The sequence below is a fragment of the Schistocerca gregaria genome, chromosome 3 (genome assembly GCF_023897955.1).
Source record: "Schistocerca gregaria isolate iqSchGreg1 chromosome 3, iqSchGreg1.2, whole genome shotgun sequence".
Taxonomy (NCBI): domain Eukaryota; kingdom Metazoa; phylum Arthropoda; class Insecta; order Orthoptera; family Acrididae; genus Schistocerca; species Schistocerca gregaria.
This window is the reverse complement of record NC_064922.1, coordinates 724,402,289-724,427,408: the sequence shown is the minus strand read 5'-3', so window position 1 is coordinate 724,427,408 and position 25,120 is coordinate 724,402,289. Positions and strand designations below refer to the sequence as shown.

General features: G+C 42.3%; 1 protein-coding gene across 1 annotated transcript in view; it reads left to right on the top strand.

Moving 5' to 3' along the window:
* The window catches only part of LOC126355581 (vitellin-degrading protease-like), a 30,889-nt gene extending 6,145 nt beyond the window's left edge, over nt 1-24,744 (top strand). The window contains exon 2 of the mRNA XM_050005945.1: nt 24,269-24,744. Coding sequence (XP_049861902.1) covers nt 24,269-24,631 — 363 coding nt within the window. The 3' untranslated portion in view covers nt 24,632-24,744. The remainder of the gene's footprint in view (nt 1-24,268) is intronic.
* Nucleotides 24,745-25,120: the final 376 nt, after the last annotated feature.

Genomic DNA, 25,120 nt, shown 5'->3' with positions numbered 1-25,120 from the left:
AGCCAGAAGCTGTCGCCTGTCCTGTTTCAGAGGGAGCCACTCAGGCTGCAAGATCCGGGCAGTCGCAGAGGGCGGAACTATTAGTAGTTGGGAGCTCCAACATTAGGCGCGTTATGGGGCCCCTTAGGGACATGGCTGACAATAAGGGTAAGAAAACCAATATGCATTCCGTGTGCATACCGAGTGGAGTCATTCCAGATGTGGAAAGGTTCCTCCCGGATGCCATGAAGAGCACAGGGTGCAGCCAACTGCTGGTGGTTGATCACATCGGTATCAATGATGTGTGTCGCTTTGGATCAGGAGAGATCCTCTCTGATTTCGAGTGGTTAACAGAAGAGGTAAAGGCTGGCCAGTTCTGCTTGCAAGATGAAAGCAGAGGTGACCACTTGCAGCGTAGTCGACAGGACCGATTGCGGACCTCTGGTACAGAGTGGAATGGAGTGTCTGAATCAGAGGCTTAGACGGTTCTGAGACCTGCAGATTCCTCGACTTGCGCCAAAGGGTGGTTGAGTTTCGGGTTCCACTGAATAGGCCAGGTGTCCACTATACGCAGGAGGCGGCTACACGGGTAGCAGGGGCTGTGTGGCGCGGACTGAGCGGTTTTTTAGGTTAGAGGGAGTGAGGATAACACAAGATGGGCTTCAGTCACAAAGGGTGCAGGCTGAACACAGGAAGAACATAGATACATGAACCATTGGTATAACTGTTGTAATTTGTTGTAGCTGTGTTGAGAAAGTACCAGTGCTCCAAGCTCTAATAGAAAGCACTGATGCTCAAATCAATATAGGCAGTCAAAGCTAGCTAAAGCCGAATTTAAGCTCAGCCGAAATTTCTACGAAGAACATAACGGTGTTCCGAAAAGATAGGCTAAACGCGGTTGGCGGTGGCGTGTTTGTTCCTGTTAGAAGTAGTTCAACTTGCCGCGAAATTGAAGTACATACTTCCTGTGAGTTAGTATGGACAGAGGTCATTGTTGGTAACCGGAATAAAATAATAACTGGATTCTTTTACCGACCTCCCCGTTCAGATGATACAGTTGCTGGAAGGATCAAAGAAAAAAAATGGTTTAAATGGCTCTGAGTACTATGGGACTTAACAGCTGAGGTCATCAGTCCCCTAGAACTTAGAACTACTTAAACCTAACTAACTTTAGGACGTCACACACATCCATGCCCGAGGCAGGATTCGAACCTGCGACCGTAGCGGTGGCGCGGTTCCAGACTGAAGCGCCTAGAGCCGCTCGGCCACTCAGGCCGGCTGGTTCAAAGAAAAACTTAAGTTTGATTTCAAACACGTACCTGAGTCGTACTCTAATAGTTGGTGGTGACTTTAATTTACCCTCTCTATGTTGGCGAGAATACATGTTTAATTCCGGAGGTGCGTTTAAAATATAATCCGAAATTGTGCTAAACGCATTCTCTGAAAATTATTTCGAGCAGTTAGTTCATGAGCCCACGCGAATAGTAAACGGTTGTGAAAACACACTTGACCTTGAAACGTCCCCTTAGAAAAATTATACATAACTGTGCTTAAACTGACACACAATATTTTTTTAGCGCAACGGAATCTGACTTTCAGTAATCCCTACAAGAGAATGGCCCTGACTAACATTAACCTATATGTTTCACAAATCGCTTACCTCACAAAAATCTTGGTTACTCGAACTACTGCAATACAGCGAGCGCCACTACTGCCAGCTAAATAAAAGATCCAAACTACAGAAGGCACTAACTACTGATAGGCATAAGTAGTAAATGAAAGATTTTAATAGAGAACAAATAATGTATTTACCTTAATAGTCATAATATATATATCAGTTCGTGACACCAGTTCTTACAAATTTCAAAACCCCGCCTTCTCTCTCCCCACGTCCACCACTGTGGGCGGTTCACCTCCAACTGCGCAACGCTACGTGCTGTTAGCATCCAGTTGCCGCTGCCCAACACTACAATGGCGAGTATTACAACAATGCCAACCAGCCACTGACTGCACACAGCACAGCCAGTGATTTTTCATACAGAGCGCTATGTGGCGTTACCAATAAAAAAACCTAAGCAGCCTACTTACATAGCCCCATGCTCCCCACAAAAAATTTACAAATTGTTTTGGGCAGTGGCCAATACAGATTTGAATTTTTTTTTATAATTATGATTACAATAGCAAAGAAATCAAATGCACACTCTTATTGATACAATGTTGGTCAAAAGCTAAAATTTTCTTACAGTCCATAAAGACAGTCCTGATCGTTCATCACAGTAAAATAGCAGTGTTTTTGCTCAATGTCTGAGCAGTAAAAGAAAATGCACACGGAAGTAATAGATTTCCATGCAGTCTTGAAGAAGTAGTGTTGTCCTTCCAACGGAAAGACAGTGCTGACTCTTGACATGCTGACAGGTAATGGGCCACAACAGGGCAAACCCACAGCAGAGTCAGTCGAAGTTTTGAAGGATATTGGTAGGTTGGTCATCACAGAGCAGACCCACTGCAGTCCTGGTAGAGATTATGGTATCATACCATAGATCGTCCCTCTTATTTCAACATTTGCTCCAGCCAAAAAAAAATCCTTTCCAAGCATGCTTTCTGTATTCTGCTCACATCCTCTTTAAAAAATAGTTTTTCTTCACTGTACACTACTTTTTTGGCCAAACCATTTTCTTATAGCTTCTCAATGCTTTTCTTCCAATTCATCATAGTTAGTTTCTTATATAGTCTACCCCCTCTTACGCTAACTTAAACCTACTGAGCTCAGATGCTAAACTAAGGGACGACGCAATGCAGCAGCACAAAACAATTAACACAAACAACAATGACAAAAAAGTGGAAATTGGCAAAGCAGTTGCAATATTATAACTAATATAAGGCACTGTGCAACAAACAAGAAAAGTAAATCCATAGTAAAACTGGCTTAACAGAGTAACACAAAGTGAAATTCAGTAATACTATGCCTGGCAAACAGCAGCAGCAAATGCAATAACTTATATCTAAACATGACAAAGCTCAAGCAGAAAAAATATTACAGTAAAGACAACAATGCAGAAAAGGGAAATGTCTATTCACATATTAATATCTATGTCATTAAAGTGGTGTAACTAATTCTACAAAAGATATTACCAAGTAGTTGAAAAGAAAATTCGTCCACACTTCTTCAATATTTCAACATAATAAATACATAGCATAATCAAAGTCCTCATACAGCATCAGCTTATTGATCATAAACATACCTCAACAGCAAAATACACATGGTCGTCGTAATAATACCATAAGACCTCAGTCAAATCTCAAAATCGTCGTAGCTTCCTCTAATAATTTCAAAACCTAAAAAAAATTCTCTGCTTATGTCAAAAGTGTCATCTACCTCAAACGTACTTTAAAAATCACGATCTCATACCAAATATGTCATTCAAAGCTCTCATAGTATCATAATGGTTCAGAAAAAGTATGAACAGTTCACAAAGTACAGACAAAACACAATTTCGTATGTGTGAAGTTATCCAACTGTGTAATTACGTAAACATTTGTCATGATGTAGTATAAAAAATGTTTGTCTCTCCCAGTTAGATGATCAGATAGCTGCGTAATTTATGTGTTAGAGAAATATGGTACCGATGTGTAAAGTTGTATAAGCAAATACCATATAAGCTAGGGCTCCTTGTGCTTGCTATACACATGGTACACAAAGTAAGCGTGTACCCCTGAGGATTAATATAATTATATCCTCAGGTGTTGCAGATTACAGCAATGGAATGACATGTATCACGGAAAACCTTTGTATCATTGTACTTCAAACATCTTTAAAAATAAATGTTTTCAGTACAAAATTAATCACTCAACTACATGTACTGTAGCGCTAAACTGTGCGTCGTGTTGTAAGATAATCTCTGTGGAAGTGTCGTAGTTATCGTCCTCCGAAAGCTAAGTTCTGCAGAAGTCAATGTACTCACCTCACGATAAACAAAACTGAAATGCTTTGCGTATAGATATCATAGTTACTACGCTTATTGCTGTGATGAAGTAAGTACTGTACTGTAACGTATTGTTGTGCTACAGAAAAGGCTGTCTCATTGTAGCTATACCACAAAGTTACTACTAAAACATGTTTTCCTTTCCAGAAGAAAAGCACAATGTAAATTGTGTCACACATTAGTAGCGTCATGATACAATCGTGTAGCTATCAAAGAAACCAATTGCTAAGTCATCTTTAATCTCAAAGAAAGTACTTCAAATAAAGAATGTCGTTTCAACTAAACCAAAATGTTGCATTAAAACCTCATTAACAGCATATGTTCTAAGTGTGTAAGCCTTATAGTCGTTATATAATCGTGCAACTAACAAGCAAGAATGTACAAATAACAACACTGTGTCGTCTGTTCACTATAACAATGCATTCGTAATTACTGTCTAAATATGTTCCCAAGGTTCTGGACTGGATAGCTAACTTTAAAACATAGTTACATGTTAACAGTTTCTAAGTGTGACAAAGAGTACTAGTAATGTGAAGTTAAAAATTTTATAGGAAAACGCAAAGTTAAAAAGCAGATTATCTCTCAATAAATGGTTTTACATATGAAATGTGGTGCAATCCTTTACTCTTCCTAGTGGACAGAGTTTAAATTTCACAGCTATTATCATGTTGTATACGTCGGTAAGGAATGCTAAAATTTTTCTCAAGGTCAGCGTCTATGTTATTTTTCTCTGAGCCAGCCGGCGCACGTGGCTGCCTGTGGTGCGAGTCATTGTCTGTCTCTTTCTTGGCGCGCGTCGTTATTGGGATTAGGAGACCTAACTTCTACAAATTCACCTTGACGAGGAGGCCCTGCCCTGTTTGAAGCTCGCCAGTTCTGATGCAATTCAGGTCTGTCGTTACGATCATATCTTCTGTCGTCACGTCCGTAGATTACATAGTTTCTTTCTTGTCGGCCACGTGGTGGTGAATTTCTCCCTGAATCGTAACTGCGCGCTGGACCGTTGCGTCTGAAGTTATTCTGTCTCCCGTGATAATAATAGTTCTGGATGCCATATTGTCTGTTTCTATGATTGTCTCTGTCATGTTCATTACTACGGAAATACGATCTTTCTCTGTAACTATTACTCTGCCAGTGGTTGTCATACGGGTGGTGTCTGTTTTGGTCACGATTTGTGTTGTGAGAATAGCCTTGTCGTGTCCAGTTGTTATTTCCTTTCATCGCGGAATTGCGACGGATATGACCTTTAATTGTTGCGTTCCTGTTTTCGCGTTCCGCGATTGTCAGTGTCAATTTCTAATTCTTGTAAGAGCCCCTGAAAAGCTTCAATGTCGTCTTTGCAACGTCCTACCAGAATCATATGTCGTAAATGTTCAGGCAATTTCATTAAGCAAATGTGGATGAGTTCTGTGGGGCTGTAGGGGTTTGAAAGATATTGATTCTTATGTAACATGTCTTCAAAATATTTCACAAGACTGGAAAATTCAGATTGTTCGAAATGTTTCATCATTATGATGCCATGTTTTACTCGGTCTTGTGTAGCTTGAGACCAATATGCTGAGAGGAAGGCATGATAAAATTCTCCTTCACTGACAATCGTGAATGACCGATCGCATTCTTACAGCTGGTTCATTCTCCAAGTAGCCACACATTAATTCTAATCTGTGCTCTAATCACCACTTAGGAGGAAAAAAATGACAGAATTGATGGAGACACGCTTGTGGATGAATGTTCCATTGTGTGTAACTTTTGAAGCTTTTGCTGTGTTTGTCTCTGATTTTGTTCCATTGTGTCTAACTTTTGAAGATTTTGTTCCATTGTGTCTAACTTTTGAAGCTTTTGTCCCATTTGTTGCATTAATTGTAATAACAATGCACTGGTGTCTGAAACATGTTCCTTATGCTATTCGGCAATGCATTTGAACCGGCAATATTCGCAGTTTGAAAAACAGAAAATGTGTCTTGACTTATTTGAGAACACGGTGAGGACGCAAAACCTGAATCTACAGTGTTTGCAAGATTGTGTCCTGTCATTTCGGAATCCTGAGGCGAGCTGTTGCCGACCGATCGATCGATAATGCTTCCCTGTTCACTAATTGTTTTACTGCCTACACCATTATTTGCAACCCTCTCCATTTCCCTATGCACAATTACCAAATTACTACTTTGAACATTAGTTAATTCATTACATGGTGGCGCTAACACACTGCTTTCGTCTTCACTGTCATTTCTCAGTTTACTTTGGAGCCTAGTATTACGTTTTTCAAACGCCATTATTGTCACAATAATTCACACAATAACACAAAATAGCACAATTTGAAAAGCAAAAATAAGAGAACACATTAACATAGCACTGAAAATAATATCTAGTTAATTGCAAGCGCAACTGCGAAATACTTCGTGCAAAACTACATGCATGCCACAACTTTTTACTGTTCAACAATGAAAGACTGCAACTACAAAGGAGATTCTCTCTGCAATTACGCGCTAGCAATAAACAAAATCTACACTAATTACACAAACTACAAGAAAAAGTCAGAAGATTCCAGTGAGGTATCCTCGGCTAACGGTCGACATATGAAACGTCCCCTTATAAAAATTATACAAGACTGTGCTTAAACTGACACACAATATTTTTTTAGCGCTACGAAATCTGACTTTCAGTAATCCCTGCAAGAGAATGGCCCTGACTAACATTAACCTATATGTTTCACAAATCGCTTACCTCACAAAAATCTTGGTTACTCGAACTACTGCAATACAGCGAGCGCCACTACTGCCAGCTAAATAAAAGATTCAAACTACAGAAGGCACTAACTACTGATAGGCATAAGTAGTAAATGAAAGATTTTAATAGAGAACAAACAATGTATTTACCTTAATAGTCATAATATATATATCAATTCGTGACACCAGTTCTTACAAATTTCAAAACCCCGCCTTCTCTCTCCCCACGTCCACCACTGCTGGCGGCTCACCTCTAACCGCGCAACGCTACGCGCTGTTAGCATCCAGCTGCCGCTGCCCAATACTACAATGGCGAGTATTACAACAATGCCAACCAGCCACTGACTGCACACAGCACAGCCAGTGATTTTTAATACAGAGCGCTGTGTGGCGTTACCAAAAAAAACCTTAACAGCCTACTTACAACCTCTTAGCAACAAATAATCCTAAGTTAATAACCAGCACCAAAACCGATACAGGGATTAGTGAACACAGGGAAATTGAATATTGTAATCCCTAAATCCTCGAAAAATAAGAGAAAAATATACCTATTCAAAAAAAAAGCAGTTAAAAATTCACTTGGCGCCTTCCTGAGACAATCTCCATTCATTCCAAATTAATAATGTAAGTGTAGACCAGAGGTGGCTTAAATTCAAAGAAATAGTATCAACAGCAGTTGAGAGGTTTATACCAATAAACTAAACAAATGACGGAGCTGATCCTCCTTGGTACACGAAACGGGTTAGAACACTGTTGCAGAAACAACGTAACAAACATCCTAAGTTTAAACAGACGCAAGATCCCCAAGATTGGCGATCCTTTACAGAAGCTAGAAACTTTGTGCGGAGTTCAATGCGAGACGCCTATAAAAGTTTCTACAACGAAACTTTGTCTCGAAACGTGGCAGAAAATCCAAAGAGATTCTGGTCGTATGTAAAGTATGTCAGCAGCAAGAAACAATCAAAGCCATCCCTGCACGATAACAATGGAGAGACTATCGAAGACAATGCTGCCAATGCAGATTTACTAAACACAGCTTTTCGAAATGCCTTCACAAAAGAAGACGAAGTAAATATTCCAGAATTCGAATAGAGAACAGCTGCCAACGCGAGTAACGTAGAAGTAAATATCCTCGGAGTAATGAATCAACTAAAATCACTTAATAAAAGCAAGTCTTCTGGTCCAGAATGTATACAAATTACGTTCCTTTAGGAGCTTGCTGATGCATTAGCTCCATACTTAACAATCATATACAACCGTTCGCTCGACGAAAGATCCGTACCCAATGACTAGAAAGTTGAACAGACCACACCAATATTCAAGAAAGGTAGTAGGAGTAATCCACTAAATTACAGGCCCACATCGTTAACGTCGATATGCAGAACATATATTGTGTTCGAACATTATGAATTAACTCGAAGGAAACGGTCTATTGTCACACAGTCAACATGAGTTTAGAAAACATCGTTCCTGTGAAACACAACTAGCTCTTTATTTACATGAAGAGCTGAGTGCTATTGACAAGGGATTTCAGATCGATTCCGTATTCCTGGATTTCCGGAAGGCTTTTGACGCTGTACCACACACGCGGCTCGTAGTAAAATTGCGTGCTTATGGAAAATCGTCTCATGTATGTGACTGGATTTGTGATTTCCTGTTCGAAAGGTCACAGTTCGTAGGAATTGCCCGAAAGTCATCGAGTAAAACAGAAGTGATTTCAGGCGTTCCCCAAGGTAGTGTTATAGGCCATTTGCTGGTCCTTATCTATATAAACGATTTAGGAGACAATCTGCAATCTGAGCAGACGTCTTCGATTGCTTCTAGACGCTGTCATTTATCGACTAATAAACTCATCAGAAAATCAAAACAAACTGCAAAACGATTTAGAAAAGATATCTGAATGGTGAAAAAATTGGCAGTTGACCCTAAATGTAAATGAGGTCACCCACAGAAGTGCTAAAAGGAGCTCGTTAAACTTCGGTTACACGATAAATCAGTCTAATCTAAAAGCAGTAAATTCAGCTAAGTACCTAGGTATTGCAATTACGAACAACTTAAATTGGAAAGAACACATAGAAAATGTTGTGGAGAAGGCTAACCAAAGGCTGCGTTTTATTGGCAGGACACTTAGAAAATGTAACATACCTACTAAGGAGACTGCTTACACTATTCTTGTCCGTCCTCCTTTAGAATACTGCAGCGCGGTGTGGGATTCTTACAGGTAGGACTGATGGAGTACATCGAAATAGTTAAAAAAAAGGCAGTACGTTTTGTATTATCGCGAAATATGGGAGAGATTGTCACATAAATGATAGAGGGTTTGGGCTGGAAATAATTAAAAGAAGGCGTTCTTCGTAGCGACGGGATCGCCACGATAAAATGTCCGCCCCCGGTAGCTGAGTGGTGAGAGCGACAGACAGTTAATCCAAAGGGCCCGGGTTCGAATCCCGGCTGGGTCGGAGCTTTTCTCCGCTCAGGGACTGGGTGTTGTGTTGTCCTAATCATCATCATTTCATCCCCATCGACGCGCAAGTTGTCGAAGTGTCGTCACATCGAAAGACTTGCACCAGGCAGACGGTCTATCCGACGGGAGGCCCTCGTCACACGACATTCCATTTTTTTTTTTTTTTTTTTTTGGCGAGATAAAATAAGGGAAATCAGAGCTCGTACGGAAAGATATGGATGTTTATTCTTTCCGCGCGCTATACGAGATAGGAATAATAGAGAAGTGGAAGGTGGTTCGATGAACCCTCTGCCAGGCACTTAAATGTGATTTTCAGAATATCCATGTAGATGTAGACGTAGAACGTTATGCTTGTACATTTAACAAAATCGGCTTTATTTTCCTCTTAATGGTATACCGGTACATTAACTGAAGTCCCTCGCTAAACTCATTTTTAAGCGATTGTAGCACTTTTACAAATTTTTCTATGCGTGCTGCTTCCCGCGCATATGGTGTAAAATAAAACCATAGTACCATTTTGAAGAACGGACTTTTAAAAATCCGGATACGTAGCACAGTAAAGAGTTGCTTACCTCTGCCGGCAGCGGTGGTCTCGCGGTTCTAGGTGCGCAGTCCGGAACCGTGCGACTGCAACGGTCGCAGGTTCGAATCCTGCCTCGGGCATGGATGTGTGTGATGTCCTTAGGTTAGTTAGGTTTAAGTAGTCCTAAGTTCTAGGGGACTGATGACCACAGCAGTTGAGTCCCATAGTGCTCAGAGCCATTTGAACCATTTTTTTGCTTACCTCTCTCTGAAAAATTGTTTTTGAGTAGCTGAAGTTTACTGCTAAAAATCCTAAATCGTCTGCTCATTCCGGGTTATGCAAGAGTGATTCTAGTTTCCCTTGACCTCTAAAACTGAGCCACGGCGTGGCGCAGAGAATAATCTACATCTACATCTACATCTACATCCGTACTCCGCAAGCCACCTGACGGTGTGTGGCGGAGGGTACGCTGAGTACCTCTATCGGTTCTCCCTTCTATTCCAGTCTCGTATTGTACGTGGAAAGAAGGATTGTCGGTATGCTTCTGTGTGGGCTCTAATCTCTCTGATTTTATCCTCATGGTCTCTTCGCGAGATATACGTAGGAGGGAGCAATATACTGCTTGACTCTTCGGTGAAGGTATGTTCTCGAAACTTTAACAAAAGCCCGTACCGAGCTACTGAGCGTCTCTCCTGCAGAGTCTTCCACTGGAGTTTATCTATCATCTCCGTAACGCTTTCGCAATTACTAAATGATCCTGTAACGAAGCGCGCTGCTCTCCGTTGGATCTTCTCTATCTCTTCTATCAACCCTACCTGGTCCGGATCCCACACTGCTGAGCAGTATTCAAGCATTGGGCGAACAAGCGTACTGTAACCTACTTCCTTTGTTGTCGGATTGCATTTCCTTAGGATTCTTCCAATGAATCTCAGTCTGGCATCTGCTTTACCGACGATCAACTTCATATGATCATTCCATTTTAAATCACTCCTAATGCGTACTCCCAGATAATTTATGGAATTAACTGCTTCCAGTTGCTGACCTGCTATTTTGTAGCTAAATGATAAGGGACCTATCTTTCTATGTATTCGCATCACATTACACTTCGCTACATTGAGATTCAATTGCCATTCCGTGCACCATGCGTCAATTCGCTGCAGATCCTCCTGCATTTCAGTACAATGCGGGAAATTACTTTCCCCTTCCATCAGCATGGCAGGTTATTTCTGGATACTCCTCTTCAAATGAAATAAAAAAATTATTTGGAATCACGATAAATGAGTCCATGAGAATGAATGTAATTCACGATAGGCACCACTACATTCATCACATCTTGAACTCCGAACTCCGCTTTTGCACAAACAGCCTCTTCGTGGGCAAAACAATAAGCGGAAGATAAATTCAATGTGTTAAGCTTTCTCCGCAGTAGGCCAATTATGCTTTTAACTTTACCATGCGTTGCTGTCATCTCGTCTGTGGTTACAAAAAACAGCTTTCTCCAAGTGAGTCTTATTCTTTCAGCTGTCATTTCGATCGCTTCTCAAATATCCACCCCTATAGCAGTGTCATTAATCGAAAACATATCCATGAGTTCTTCCGTTACATTTAGATCGTCGTTCACGCCACGAAAAAAAGAAAAAAAAAAACGCTAACTGAGCCATGGACTCATCAAGCGATCCTGGAAGTTGTGAAATTTGGCTGACAGTTCTTCATGCAAATTCCCGACAATGTCGCTGCTTCGCCATACTTTGTCATACTGGAAAAGTGGTATTCTGCTGTATGCGGGAGATACTGTGAGATTCATTGCCTCTACTTTATCCAAGAAATATTGTTTATTAATGGCCCTTCAACAATCGACTACCCTGATCTTACAAAACATAAAGCAACTTTACTACTAGCTCTGAATCATTTCAAGGCACCCTTCATCTTCGTCGCCCTAAATCAGAGAAAAAAGAATGGGTTTGGGAATAATACAACCGAATTGAGAGGAATGTAAACTTCATTTCGTTTCGTAGATCCTTTGATCAAAGTAAATATGCTGAAGTGCTGGTACGAGCCTCATTTGTGCATATAGAGTTCTCTACCGGAAGAGTTTGCACCTTCCTTAATTTTTCTCTCTGGCGTCCCCTATGATTTCAGTTTACTCTTCTGAGTGCAATTTGGTATAGTGTCTGCAAATAGACGATTTTCTTACACATATAATTCCTGTACCGCAGATTTGATATCTGGCTCTATTGCCACAACTAACAAGAAAAGAAAGAATTTCCCATTCCGGTTTAAATGGACTTTCGAAAATCTTTGCTTTGCTTGGAGCAGGTTGTTCCGTTATTCGAGTGACTGTCTTGCGCTTATCTATTTCAGTGATGAATATGCTTTCTATCAACGTTCTTGGCAGTGCACCACGGCAGCTTCACCATGCAAGCCGAGTTGAGGCAAATGAAGCCCAGTTCGACCGAAGCACTATGAAAGCACACTTCGCATCTCGTCTTGCAAGAGCTCAATTTGTCGAACGAGAAAGGTCTTGAACTAGAATAATGGGTTAAAAAAAACGGAGTAGAATTATTGAGCCGCTCCTCATAAGCCACAAATTTCTGCAGTCAATCTAAGCGATGCTTGAGATGGTCTGAAGAGCGGCGCCAACTAAACATCGGTTACCTGAAGTAAATGGTTTGCACTGATGAATCACGTTGTAGCCTGTGGTCTGGGTTTGCGAATGCGAGGTGAACGATACCTGCCATCATCCGTAGTGCCAACAGTGAAGTACAGAGGAGGACATCTTAAACTGTGGGGGTATTTTCGTGGTTAGTATTGTGACCCATTGGTGCGCTTAAGGAACTAGTAAACGCGAAAGGATACGAACGAATTTTACTACAGTGTGTACTGCATACAGCAGAACAGATCGAGGGCGATGAGTGACTTTACCAGCAAAACAACGCATAATGCAGCATTACTGATTCAATGGTTTGTGGACAGTAACATTTCTGAAATGGACTGGCCGACCGAGAGTACCCAGCTGATTCCAAAGAAATATCTTTGGAAAGAGTTGGAACGTTGACTTCGCTCCAGACCCCAGCGTCCTACATCACTATTTTCTCTGGTTACGTTTTTTGAGGGAGAAAGGGCTACCATTCCTACGCAAATTTTCTGGCATCTTATTGAAAGCGTTCTTTGCAGACTTCAAGTGTTCATAAATGTGCAGGGTGGACACTGACAGGTGTTCGCATACGTTTCACCAGATATTACATGTTCGTTCGTGTGCAGTAGGTTGCACCTGATGTAGATTGGTGTGTCAGACAGATTAACGGTGTGGTGTTTTGCGTTGGTCGGGATTTTCCTGTTTGCAGCCAGGTACCTCGTTGATTTCACATTGGTTCATGAGTGTGTGTCCGGAATATTTTCCGAGACTGTGTTCCAGCTTTATTCCATTCTCTTTTTGTTTTGTTCTATTTTTGCTTAGTTTTCCACCATGCTGTTGCTGGCTGCTTCGATTTTGTATAGATCTTTGTCAGGAATTGTTCTTTTGATGAAGCTGTACTCTTAAAGAAAATATTTTAGCTGACAGAGCTCATTCCGGACGTGCTGAACATCTATAAGTGGGTCCCTTTTCGGCAGTTCTATTTAGTCTAGAATATCAGCCAATACGATGTTAGTTGATATTTACCATTGTTTGTGTTTTGCTGATAAACAGTGCTTGTGCTCAGTGGTAGATACGTGACGGTTTAAGGCTTCTCATTTCTGCAGCTAGTGTTAAGGGTTCATAGGTGACGTTAATCGCCTGACCTCTGCTGCCAATTTTACCAAGGGTTGCTGGTATTTACTATGTTCAAAAACAACTGAGCACCTTGAGCCACAGGAGGTAGGACGTTCATATTCACAGCAGATTACAGTAGTATGTTCTGCAGAAATGATTAGCATTTGAGCCACGTCGGCTCGCGATGTCAAGGTCAACATCGATTTTGCGCCGCAACATAACCTGCCGGTAAAATGTGCCATGGCTCTCGTTGTCGCTTTAAACCGAAGATAATACATCTGTGTTACTTGAGCGGACGTGCGGGATCCCTCGCTCACGTATATGCGTATTGTAGGGTCAAATAAGTGAGCCTGAAAGAGGGTGTGTTATTGGCTTTAAGAATGTAATGCTTACATCCGGAAAATTACCACTCGTGTGGGACGAAGTGTTTCGGCAGTGCAATGGGCGTGTGCTGAGTAGTTCACAGAAGGCCGTAGAACACGAGGAGACGGGTCAGGTTGCACCGCCCAGACCACCCCCGCAAAGATCGACACCTCATCATTTCCATTGCAGGACAGATCTGCGTCGTCCTCAGCTAAAAATGATTCAAATGGCTCTAAGCACTATGGGACTTAACATCTGAGGCCATCAGTCCCCTAGACGCAAGTACTTAAACATAAATAACCTAAGAACAATACACACAACCATGCCTGAGGCAGGATTCGAACCTGCGACCGTAGCAGCAGCAGCGCGGTTCCGAACTGAGCGCCTAGGACCGCTCGGTCACAGCAGCCGGCGTCCTTAGCTATGGTGTAACAATGGAACAGTGTGTACACTATCGCCGGCCAGGGTGGTCGAGCGGTTCTAGGCGCTACGGTCTGGAGCTGCGCGACCGCTACGGTCGCAGGTTCGAATCCTGCCTTGGGCATGGATGTGTGTGATGTCTTTAGGTTAGTTAGGTTTAGGTAGTTCTAAGGTCTAGGGGACTGATGACCTCAGCAGTCAAGTAGCAGAGTGCTCAGAGCCATTTGAACCATCTTTGTGTACACTATCAGGCGGGACAGTCCGTCCCTTTATAACGTCATCGGCTGCGTACGCACTGTCCACATCTCCGCCTACCTTTGATGAATGTGTAGAAACACGATAGACGACTATGGTGGTTGGAACGACGTCGCTGACGGCACGAATGGCGCCCTAATGTTTTCGGACGAATCCATTTTCTCTTTGTTTGAAACTGATGGCCGCATTTTCGTTGTCCGCAGAAAGGGGGAGTAGCATCACGCGAACTGCATTCGCAAAAGACGAACAGCACCAACCCAAGGGTTTATGATGTGGGGCGCTACTGCGTACAATCACAAATCGCAGTTGGTGCCTGTACAGGCCACTGTCACCAGTGTGACCTAAGTGAATGACATACTACGGCCTGTAGCATACATTTTCTGCACCGCACCCCAGATGCCATTTTTCAGTAAGACAGTGCATGAGCACATGTTGCTGCTCGAACACGAGCCTTCTTGGTGACACAGGATGTCGGCCTTCTGCCCTGGCAAAGCCATATAACCGGACTTTCCGCCAATCGAAAAAGTATCGGATATGGTGAAACGACGTGTGCAGGATTGTGACCCAATGCCAACCACGACAGATGGACGTTGCAATCAGGTGAAAGCAGCATGGATGGCTATCGCATAGGACGCGATTTGCGCCTTGTACCCATTGGTGCTACAACGCATGGTACAAATTATCAAGGCCCATTGCGAACAGGACACATGCTGGTGCGAAGTGACTGAAATGCTAATAATTTCTGGAGAACACACTAATGTATCTGTCGTATGAATAGCAATATCCTCTGACTAGTCGTTCAAAATATTGTGTTTTTTCTTTTTTGTAACAGATGTATAATTTTTGTTCTGCTTTTGTATTTCTCAAACTGATTGTATTTCAGCCAATTATTTGTTCTTCTGCTCAAAATTCTTCTCCTCTGCCAGTGTTCATAATTCCCGCCTTATTTCCGTTTAATTTGTTACATGTTATGGCTTCATATATCCGTAAGATTTAGAGCGCTTCTTCCATCTAATTTTCTTCCATCCCCAGGAATCGGACGTATGTGGTTACCGACGACTGTGCCGCTAAAGCAGAGTTATTGATGCAGTTTTCCGAAATTCCTTCACCAGGGAAGAAGAATGGAATATTCCAGAATTTGAAACACGAACAGCTGCTAGCATGAGTTTCTTAGAAGTAGATACCTTAGGGGCAAGTCTTCAGGTCCAGATTGTATACCGATGAGGTTCCTTTCAGATTACGCTGATACATTAGCTCCCTACTTAGCACTCATATACAACCGCTCGCTCACCGATAGATCTGTACCTTTTTTTTTTGGTCACCAGTCTACTGACTGGTTTGATGCTGGCCGCCACGAATTCCTTTCCTGTGGCAACCTCTTCATCTCAGAGTAGCACTTGCAACCTACGTCCTCAATTATTTGCTTGACGTATTCCAGTCTTTGTCTTCCTCTACAGTTTATGCCCTCTACAGCTCCCTCTAGTACCATGGAAGTCATTGCCTCATGTCTTAGCAGATGTACAGTCATCCTGTCCCTTCTCCTTATCAGTGTTTTCCGCATATTCCTTTCCTCTCCGATTCTGCGTAGAACCTCCTCATTCCTTATCTTATCAGTCCACCTAATTTTCAACATTCGTCTATAGCACCACATCTCAAATGCTTCTATTCTCTTCTGTTCCGGTTTTCCCACAGTCCATGTTTCACTACCATACAATGCTGTACTCCAGACGTACATCCTCAGAAATTTCTTCCTCAAATTAAGGCCAGTATTTGATATTAGTAGACTTGTCTTGGCCAGAAATGCCTTTTTTGCCATAGCGAGTCTGTTTTTGATGTCCTCCTTGCTCCGTCCGTCATTGGTTATTTTACTGCCTAGGTAGCAGAATTCCTTAACTTCATTGACTTCGTGACCATCAATCCTGATGTTAAGTTTCTCGCTGTTCTCATTTCTACTATTTCTCATTACCTTCGTCTTTCTCCGATTAACTCTCAAATCATACTGTGTACTCATTAGGCTGTTCATTCCGTTCAGTAGATCATTTAATTCTTCTTCACTTTCACTCAGGACAGCAACGTCATCAGCGAATCGTACCATGATATCCTTTCACCTTGTATTTTAATTCCACTCCTGAACCTTTCGTTTATTTCCATCATTCCTTCCTCGATGTACAGATTGAAGAGTAGGGGCGAAAGGCTACAGCCTTGTCTTACACCCTTCTTAATACGAGCACTTCGTTCTTGATCGTCCACTCTTATTATTCCCTCTTGGCTGTTGTACATATTGTATATGACCCGTCTCTACCTATAGCTTACCCCTACTTATTTCAGAATCTCGAACAGCTTGCACCAATTTATGTTGTCGAACGCTTTTTCCTGGTAGACAAACCCTATGAACGTGTCTTGATTTTTCTGGAGCCTTGCTTCCATTATTAGCCGTAACGTCAGAATTGCCTCTCTCGTGCCTTTACTTTTCCTAAAGCCAAACTGATCGTCACCTAGCGCATTCTCAATTTTCTTTTCCATTCTTCTGTATATTATTCTTGTAAGCAGCTTCGATGCATGAGCTGTTAAGCTGATTGTGCGATAATTTTCGCACTTGTCAGCTCTTGCCGTCTTCGGAATTGTGTGGATGATGCTTTTCCGAAAGTCAGATGGTATGTCGCCAGACTCATATATTTTACACACCAACGTGAATAGTCGTTTTGTTGCCACTTACCCCAATGATTTTAGAAATTCTGATGGGATGTTATCTATCCCTTCTGCCTTATTTGAACGTAAGACCTCCAAAGCTCTTTGAAATTCCGATTCTAATACTGGATCCCCTATCTCTTCTAAATCGACTCCTGTTTCTTCTTCTATCACATCAGACAAATCTTCACCCTCATAGAGGCTTTCAATGTATTCTTTCCACCTATCTGCTCTCTCCTCTGCATTTAACAGTGGAATCCCCGTTGCACTCTTAATGTTACAACCGTTGCTTTTAATGTCACCAAACGTTGTTTTGACTTCCTGCTTTCCTGTATGCTGCGTCTGTCCTTCCGACAATCACATCTTTTTCGATGTCTTCACATTTTTCCTGCAGCCATTTCGTCTTAGCTTCCCTGCACTTCCTATTTATTTCATTCCTCAGCGACTTGTATTTCTGTATTCCTGATTTTCCCGTAACATGTTTGTACTTCCTCCTTTCATCAATCAACTGAAGTATTTCTTCTGTTACCCATGGTTTCTTCGCAGCTACCTTCTTTGTACCTATGTTTTCCTTCCCAACTTCTGTGATGACCCTTTTTAGAGATGTCCATTCCTCTTCAACTGTAATGCCTACTGCGCTATTCCTTATCGCCGTATCTATAGCGTTAGAGAACTTCAAACGTATCTCGTCATTCCTTAGTACTTCCGTATCCCACTTGTTTGCGTATTGATTCTTCCTGACTAATGTCTTGAACTTCAGCCTACTCTTCATCACTACTATATTGTGATCTGAGTCTATATCTGCTCCTGGGTAAGCCTTACAATCCAGTATCCGATTTCGGAATCTCTGGCTGACCATGATGTAATCTAACTGAAATCTTCCCGTATCTCCCGGCCTTTTCCAAGTATATCTCCTCCTCTTGTGATTCTTGAACAAGGTGTGGTGTCACCGCCAGACACCACACTTGCTATGTGGTAGCCTTTAAATCGGCCGCGGTCCGGTAGTATACGTCGGACCCGCGTGTCGCCACTATCAGTGATTGCAGACCGAGCGCCGCCGCACGGCAGGTCTAGAGAGACTTCCTAGCACTCGCCCCAGTTGTACAGCCGACTTTGCTAGCGATGGTTCACTGTCTTCTACGCTCTCATTTGCCGAGGCGATAGTTAGCATATCCTTCAGCTAAGTTATTTGCTACGACCTAGCAAGGCGCCATCATCAGTTACTATCCAGTATCCGTACTATTGATATTGTGAATCATGTACCATAAAGAGCGAAGTTCTCCATTAATGGATTAAAGTTAAGTATTCCACCAGCTACGTCCGTTTTTCTCAATTCTAATTCCCTTGTCCTGTTCCAGACCTCACGCCAGCCTGCGTGAGCTAAAACGCGTGCCTCCTTTAGCAATACGGTTGGCTCTCCTGCCAACCACAACACAAGGTATTCGCTATTACTAGCTGAAACTTGTTACAGAACTCAATTAGTCTTTCTCCTCTTTCATTCCTTATCCCAAGCCCATATTCTCCTGTAACCTTTTCTTCTACTCCTTCCCCTACAACTGCATTCCAGTCGCCCATGACTATTAGATTTTCGTCCCCCTTTACATACTGCATTACCCTTTCAATATCCTCATACACTTTCTCTATCTGTTCATCTTCAGCTTGCGACGTCGGCATGTATATCTGAACTATCGTTGTCGCTCTTGGTCTGCTGTCGATTCTGATTAGAACAACCTGGTCACTGAACTGTTTACAGTAACACACCCTCTGCCCTACCTTCCTATTCATAACGAATCCTACACCTGTTATACCATTTTCTGCTGCTGTTGATATTACCCGATACTCATTTGACCAGAAATCCTTGTCTTCCTTCCACTGACCCCTACTATATCTAGATTGAGCCTTTGAATTCCCTTTTCAGATTTTCTAGTTTCCCTACCACGTTCAAGCTTCTGACATTCCACGCCCCGGCTCGTAGAACGTTATCCTTTCCTTGATTATTCAATCTTTTTCTCATGGTAACCTCCCCCTTGGCAGTCCCCTCCTGGAGATCCGAATGGGGGACTATTCCGGAATCTTTTGCCAATGGAGAGATCATCATGACACTTCTTCAACTATAGGCCACATGTCCTGTGGATACACGTTACGTGTCTTTAATGCAGTGGTTTCCATTGCCTTCTGCATCCTCATGTCGTTGATCATTGCTGATTCTTCCGCCTTTAAGTGCAATTTCCCACCCCTAGGACAAGAGAGTGCCCTGAACCTCTATCCGCTCCTCCGCTCTCTTTGACAAGGCCGTTGGCAGAATGAGGCTGACTTCTTATGCCGGAAGTCTTCGGCCGCTAATGCTGACTATTTATCAAAATTTAGGCAATGGCGGGGATCGAACCCGGGACCGAAGGCGTCTTGATTATGAATCAAAGACGCTACCCCTAGACCACGGGTACAGGTAGATCTGTACCTGCAGATTGGAAAACTGCGCAGGTCGCACCAGTGTTTAAGAAGTGTAGTAGGAGTAATCCATCTAACTACAGACCTATATCACTGACGTCGGTTTGCAGTAGGGGTTTGAAGCATATACTGTAATCAAACATTATGAATCACCTCGAAGGGAATGATCTATTGATACGTAATCAGCATGGTTTCAGAAAACATCGCTCTTGTGCCACGCAGCTAGCTCTTTATTCGCACGAAGTAATGGCTGCTATCGACAGGGGATCTCAAGTTGATTCCGTATTTCTAGATTTCCGGAAAGCTTTTGACACCGTTCCTCACAAGCGACTTCTAATCAAGCTGTGGGCCTATAGGGTATCGTCTCAGTTGTGCGACTGGATTCGTGATTCCATGTCAGGAAAGTCGCAGTTCGGAGTAATAGACGGCAAATCATCGAGTAAAACTGAAGTGATATCAGGTGTTCCCCAGGGAAGCGTCCTGGGACATCTATATAAATGACCTGGGTGACAATCTGAGCAGTTCCCTTAGGTTGTTCGCAAATGATGCTGTAATTTACCGTCTAGTAAGGTCATCCGAAGACCAGTATCAGTTGCAAAGCGATTTAGAAAAGATTGCTGTATGGTGTGGCAGGTGGCAGTTGACGCTAAATAACGAAAAGTGTACGGTGATTCCAAACGAAATTCGTTGGAATTAGATTACTCGATAAATAGTACAATTCACAAGGCTGTCAATTCAGCTAAGTACCTGGGTATTAAAATTACGAACAACTTCAGTTGGAAAGACCACAAAGATAATATTGTAAGGAAGACGAACCAAAGGTTGCGTTTCATTGGCAGGACACTTAGAAGATGCAACAAGTCTACTAAAGAGACAGCTTACACTACACTCGTTCGTCCTCTGTTAGAATATTGCTGCGCGGTGTGGGATCCTTACTAGGTGGGATAGACCGAGGACATCGAAAGGGTGCAAAAAATTGCAGCTCGTTTTGTATTATCACGTAATAGGGGAGACAGTGTGGCAGATATGATACGCGAATTGGGATGGAAGTCATTACAGCAAAGACGTTTTTCGTCGCGGCGAGATCTTTTTACGAAATTTCAGTCACCAACTTTCTCTTCCGAATGCGAAAATATTTTGTTGAGCCCAACCTACATAGGTAGGAATGATCATCAAAATAAAATAAGAGAAATCAGAGCTCGAACAGAAAGGTTTAGGTGTTCGTTTTTCCCGCGCGCTGTTAGGGAGTGGAATGGTAGAGAGATAGTATCATTGTGGTTCGATGAGCCCTCTGCCAAGCACTTAAATGTGAATTGCAGAGTAGTCATGTAGATGAAGATGTAGATGGTCCCTGTATGCTTGGCATGTGATCTTCTGACCACACATTTGCAGTCCATGAAGTTGCTGTCTCTGGATAAAGAGAAAAGCATCAACAGCTATTGCAAGTAGTTCCATGGAGACGGAGTAACCTTCTCGTACCGAATTATTAATTCATAGTAGTCTACGTACTTGTCCTTTTACGGTGTGTCCTGCTACGCCAGTTTTGGGAGGTTCTTATCCGTGTCAGTTACTCTGTGGGAAGTTCAAGGCATTCACAGACTGGAAAAGACGTAAATGTTTAACTTTATCAAGAGCTTTTTCGAAGTCAAGCCATATGGTTGCGCACTGCAAACAGCAAGTTTCTACTTTCGTTCTGATGTCTCTGTAATCACTTAATGTTTGGTGTATTAGGCGATCTGTTTCCACACAAGTTTGGTATGTTCCAGCTATAGTGCTGACAACTGAACTTAATCTTTACAGTGTGATCCGCATGAAAATTTTCTAGTCACTGTTGAGCAGTGCTATAGATCGAAGACTCTCGATTGTCTTTCCTCCTCGGTTTTTGCCATTTTTCTCGACATGGCATATGTAAGCAACGGGGCCGTATAAATATTTTTAACTTTTTTCAGTAGCATCTACTACTTTTTCGGTTAGTTTTGTTGGGAAGATTTCCTCTTCCTCTTGATTTAAACGTCCCGACGTCGTTGTCATATAATAACTCTCGTCCGTTGCTTTGTTGGTTACTAATTCTGTAATGTGACTAAGGATTTCTTATCTTTTTCCAGCTTGTTTGTTCAGTAGCATCGTGCTTGTACACTGAGGTGACAAAAGTCATGGGACACCTGCTAATATCATGTCGCGCCGCCTTTTGGCCTGCATAGAGCAACAACGGCCGGCCGAGTGGCCGAACGGTTCTAGGCGCTTCAGTCTGGAACCGCGCGACCGCTACGGTCGCAGGTTTGAATCCTGCCCCGGGAATGGATGTGTGTGATGTCCTTAGGTTAGTTACGTTTAAGTACTTCTATGTTCTAGGGGACTGATAACCTCAGAAGTTAAGTCCCATAGTGCTCAGAGCCTATAGAGCAACAACTCGACGTGTCATGGGCTCAGTAAGTCGTCGAAAGTCCCCTTCAGAAATAATGATCCATACTGACTCTCTAGCTGTCCACAACTGCCAAAGTGTTGGCTGTGCAGAATTTTGTGGAAGAACTAAACTCTAGATAATGTCTCATAAATATTTGATGGGATTCATATTGGGCTATCCGGGTGACTACATAATTCGCTCAAATTGTAAAGAATTTTTTCAAACCTATTGCCAACAACGATGGACCGGTGACATGGCGCATCGTTAGTAAAAAACATGAAGTCCATGAATGTCTGCAGATGGTTTCCAACAAGCAGAACTTAATCAGTCAATGCTCGGTTCAGCTTGACGATAGGACCTAGTCCATTCCATGTAAACACAGTCTACATTATGAAGCCACTACGCATTGATTGCCAAACGACGCATTGATTGGTGTAAGGAGCATAAACATTGGACGATTGAACAGTAGTAAAACGTTGTGTGGAGTGACGAATCACGTCATAGAGGTGTTTGGGCCCCTTGTTTTGCGTGGTACTATCACAGCACAGGTCTACACTATTATTTTGAGCACCTTCTGGCTTCTCACTGGTTGAAGAGCAATTCGGGAATGGCGATTGCATCTTTCGACACGATCGAGCATCTGTTCATACTACACGGCCTGTGGCGGAGTGGTTATACGACAATAACATCCCTGTAACGGACTAGCCTGCACAGAGTCATGACCTGAATCCTATAGAACACCTTTGGGATGTTTTGGAATGGCGACTTCGTGTTAGGCCTCACCGGCCGACAACGATACCTCTCCTCAGTGCAGAACACCGTTAAGAATGGGCTACAATTCCCCAAGAAACCTTCCAGCACCTGATTGGACGCATGCCTACGATAGTGGAAGCTGTCATCAAGACTAGAGGTGGGTCAATACCATATTGAAATCCAACAGTACCGATGGAAGTGCGCCACGATACTGTAAGTCTTTTCAGCCAAATGTCCTGATACTTTTGATCACATAGTGTATATGTGCACATCGCTATCAAATGACTTTGTCGCCTGGGTGCAGTTATCATATCTGTAAGTAGTTTCAGGTTTCTTCTTTTATTTACTTTTATAACGTGATACATTGATGCCGTTTCCTGGTGTACAACTTTTTCGAGTTGCTTTGTTAATAAGCATATACTTTGCTGTTACTGTTGCACCAAGTTTAAATTAGTCTCTCAGACGCTTAAAATAAAATTCGGTTTCCTTCTGGTAGGGACAGTTTTCGCAGGAGTAAACAAATGAAATGATGGTGTGGCATTGTTGATCGTGGTTCCTCATGGTTTATATTATTGCTGGTTTTTCAAACTTCATCCACCAGTTAATAGCTGAATTGTACGCTGGGAACTTTCTTTTTTTTTTCCTACCCACATATGACGAAAGGGTGCACAGGGTCTTGGTTCTTCCAGACGAACGACGTTTAATTTTTACAATCTTATTGGTCTGTAGGTTTCTAATTTCTCTAGGTTTATACTTCATATGAACGCTACGTGAGCTCAGATTATGGTTGGCCATAGCTATCGCTGCAAAACGTGTTCCCTTAACCTGTACGTTGCATACATTCTATCAGTACGGCTAGTCATCGTATTTAAGCTCTAGCGTATGAAGTGGATGTAACACTCTTCAGTTACATGTATGTTTTACAACTGGGTGTCTGATTTTTGGAACTGGTTACACAGCAAAAAATCACCTAAAAATATTATTTGTTTGGGATGGGTTGTAAAAGTGGAACTATCTCATCGTTGAAAAATGCTTCTCTGTTTTTTTTCCCCTGTAACTGAGGGGCAAAGAAATTAATTAATCTGGTATTACAGACCATGCCGGCTGTACCTCTGCTATTCTGCTTTTCTCTATGTTTGTTACTATGACCCCTTTCGTAGTTATAATCACTGTTCCAAGTTCGTTGTCATTTCTATGACATACTGTGGTGCAGTAGCTCTTAATTCCATTCAAATAAGTAAGCACTTCTTGCAACATTATGATGTCCGTGTCAGCTTATAAGGCTCCAGTCCCAGAAATCTAAGTACCCATAAAGCCACATTACTTTCGATTTTCATTAAATCGTTAGTTTTATCAAAAAATTTATCTGAACTCATTGTTTGGTATTCATAACCCTAGTAACCCATGAATTATAAATATAGATTATTCCTTGATGACTCATTATCAACACTGTTTTTTAATGTTCACCTCTCACAGCGGACTGCATGTTATTACCATCACTGTTTCCACAGGCTGTGGCTCTGGCTACTGAGGAGCTCGAGGCCGGCACCACCGTCACGGTGAGCGGCTGGGGTAGCCTTCAACCTGGGGCAGACTACCCGGAGCAGCTGCACGCGGTCAACACGACTATCATCGACCGTTCCTCCTGCAACGACACCTACGAAGGAATAGTCACGGAGAACATGATTTGCGCTGGTGAGCCAGAAGGCGGCAAAGACGCTTGCAATGGTGACAAAGGTGGTCCCCTGGTTGCGAACTCCACGCAATACGGAATCGTCTCGTGGGGCTATGGCTGTTTTTACCCGCCATATCCAGGAGTGTACACCAACATCGTTTCCCTGCGCTCTTGGATTAACGAAACAATCGGCGTCTAATTGTCTGCTTTTCACATTCATAAATTGCCTCATGTAACCATACACACATTGAGGCAGACGAACGTGTACATGACCAAGGATTGTTTTAGACATGTACCTTCAGTAAAGTTCAAGAGATTTTTTATTTTATTTATGAGACTGTTCACCGCCTGAACCCTCATTATCAAATAAATGACACGCTTTTTCCAAAGATGTCACAGAAGAGTACACAGGTGTTTGGGTAGGTTCTCTGAGTAACAAAAAGAAGAACTATAACAGGATGTCAACAGATTGACAATGCACTAATGTAAAATTAATTTCAGCTTCCTTTTTTTCATAAAAAATAAATGATGACCGGAATTCGTATAACATCTACAATTAAGGGAAGTGGATGTAGTCATTCGTGATAATATATATAACTGAAATAGTGACGCACTAAATTTCATTTTCATGAAGTCACTTTTGCAAGAGTAATTCCCCTTAAGGAAGGGCATACCTTGACACAAAAAA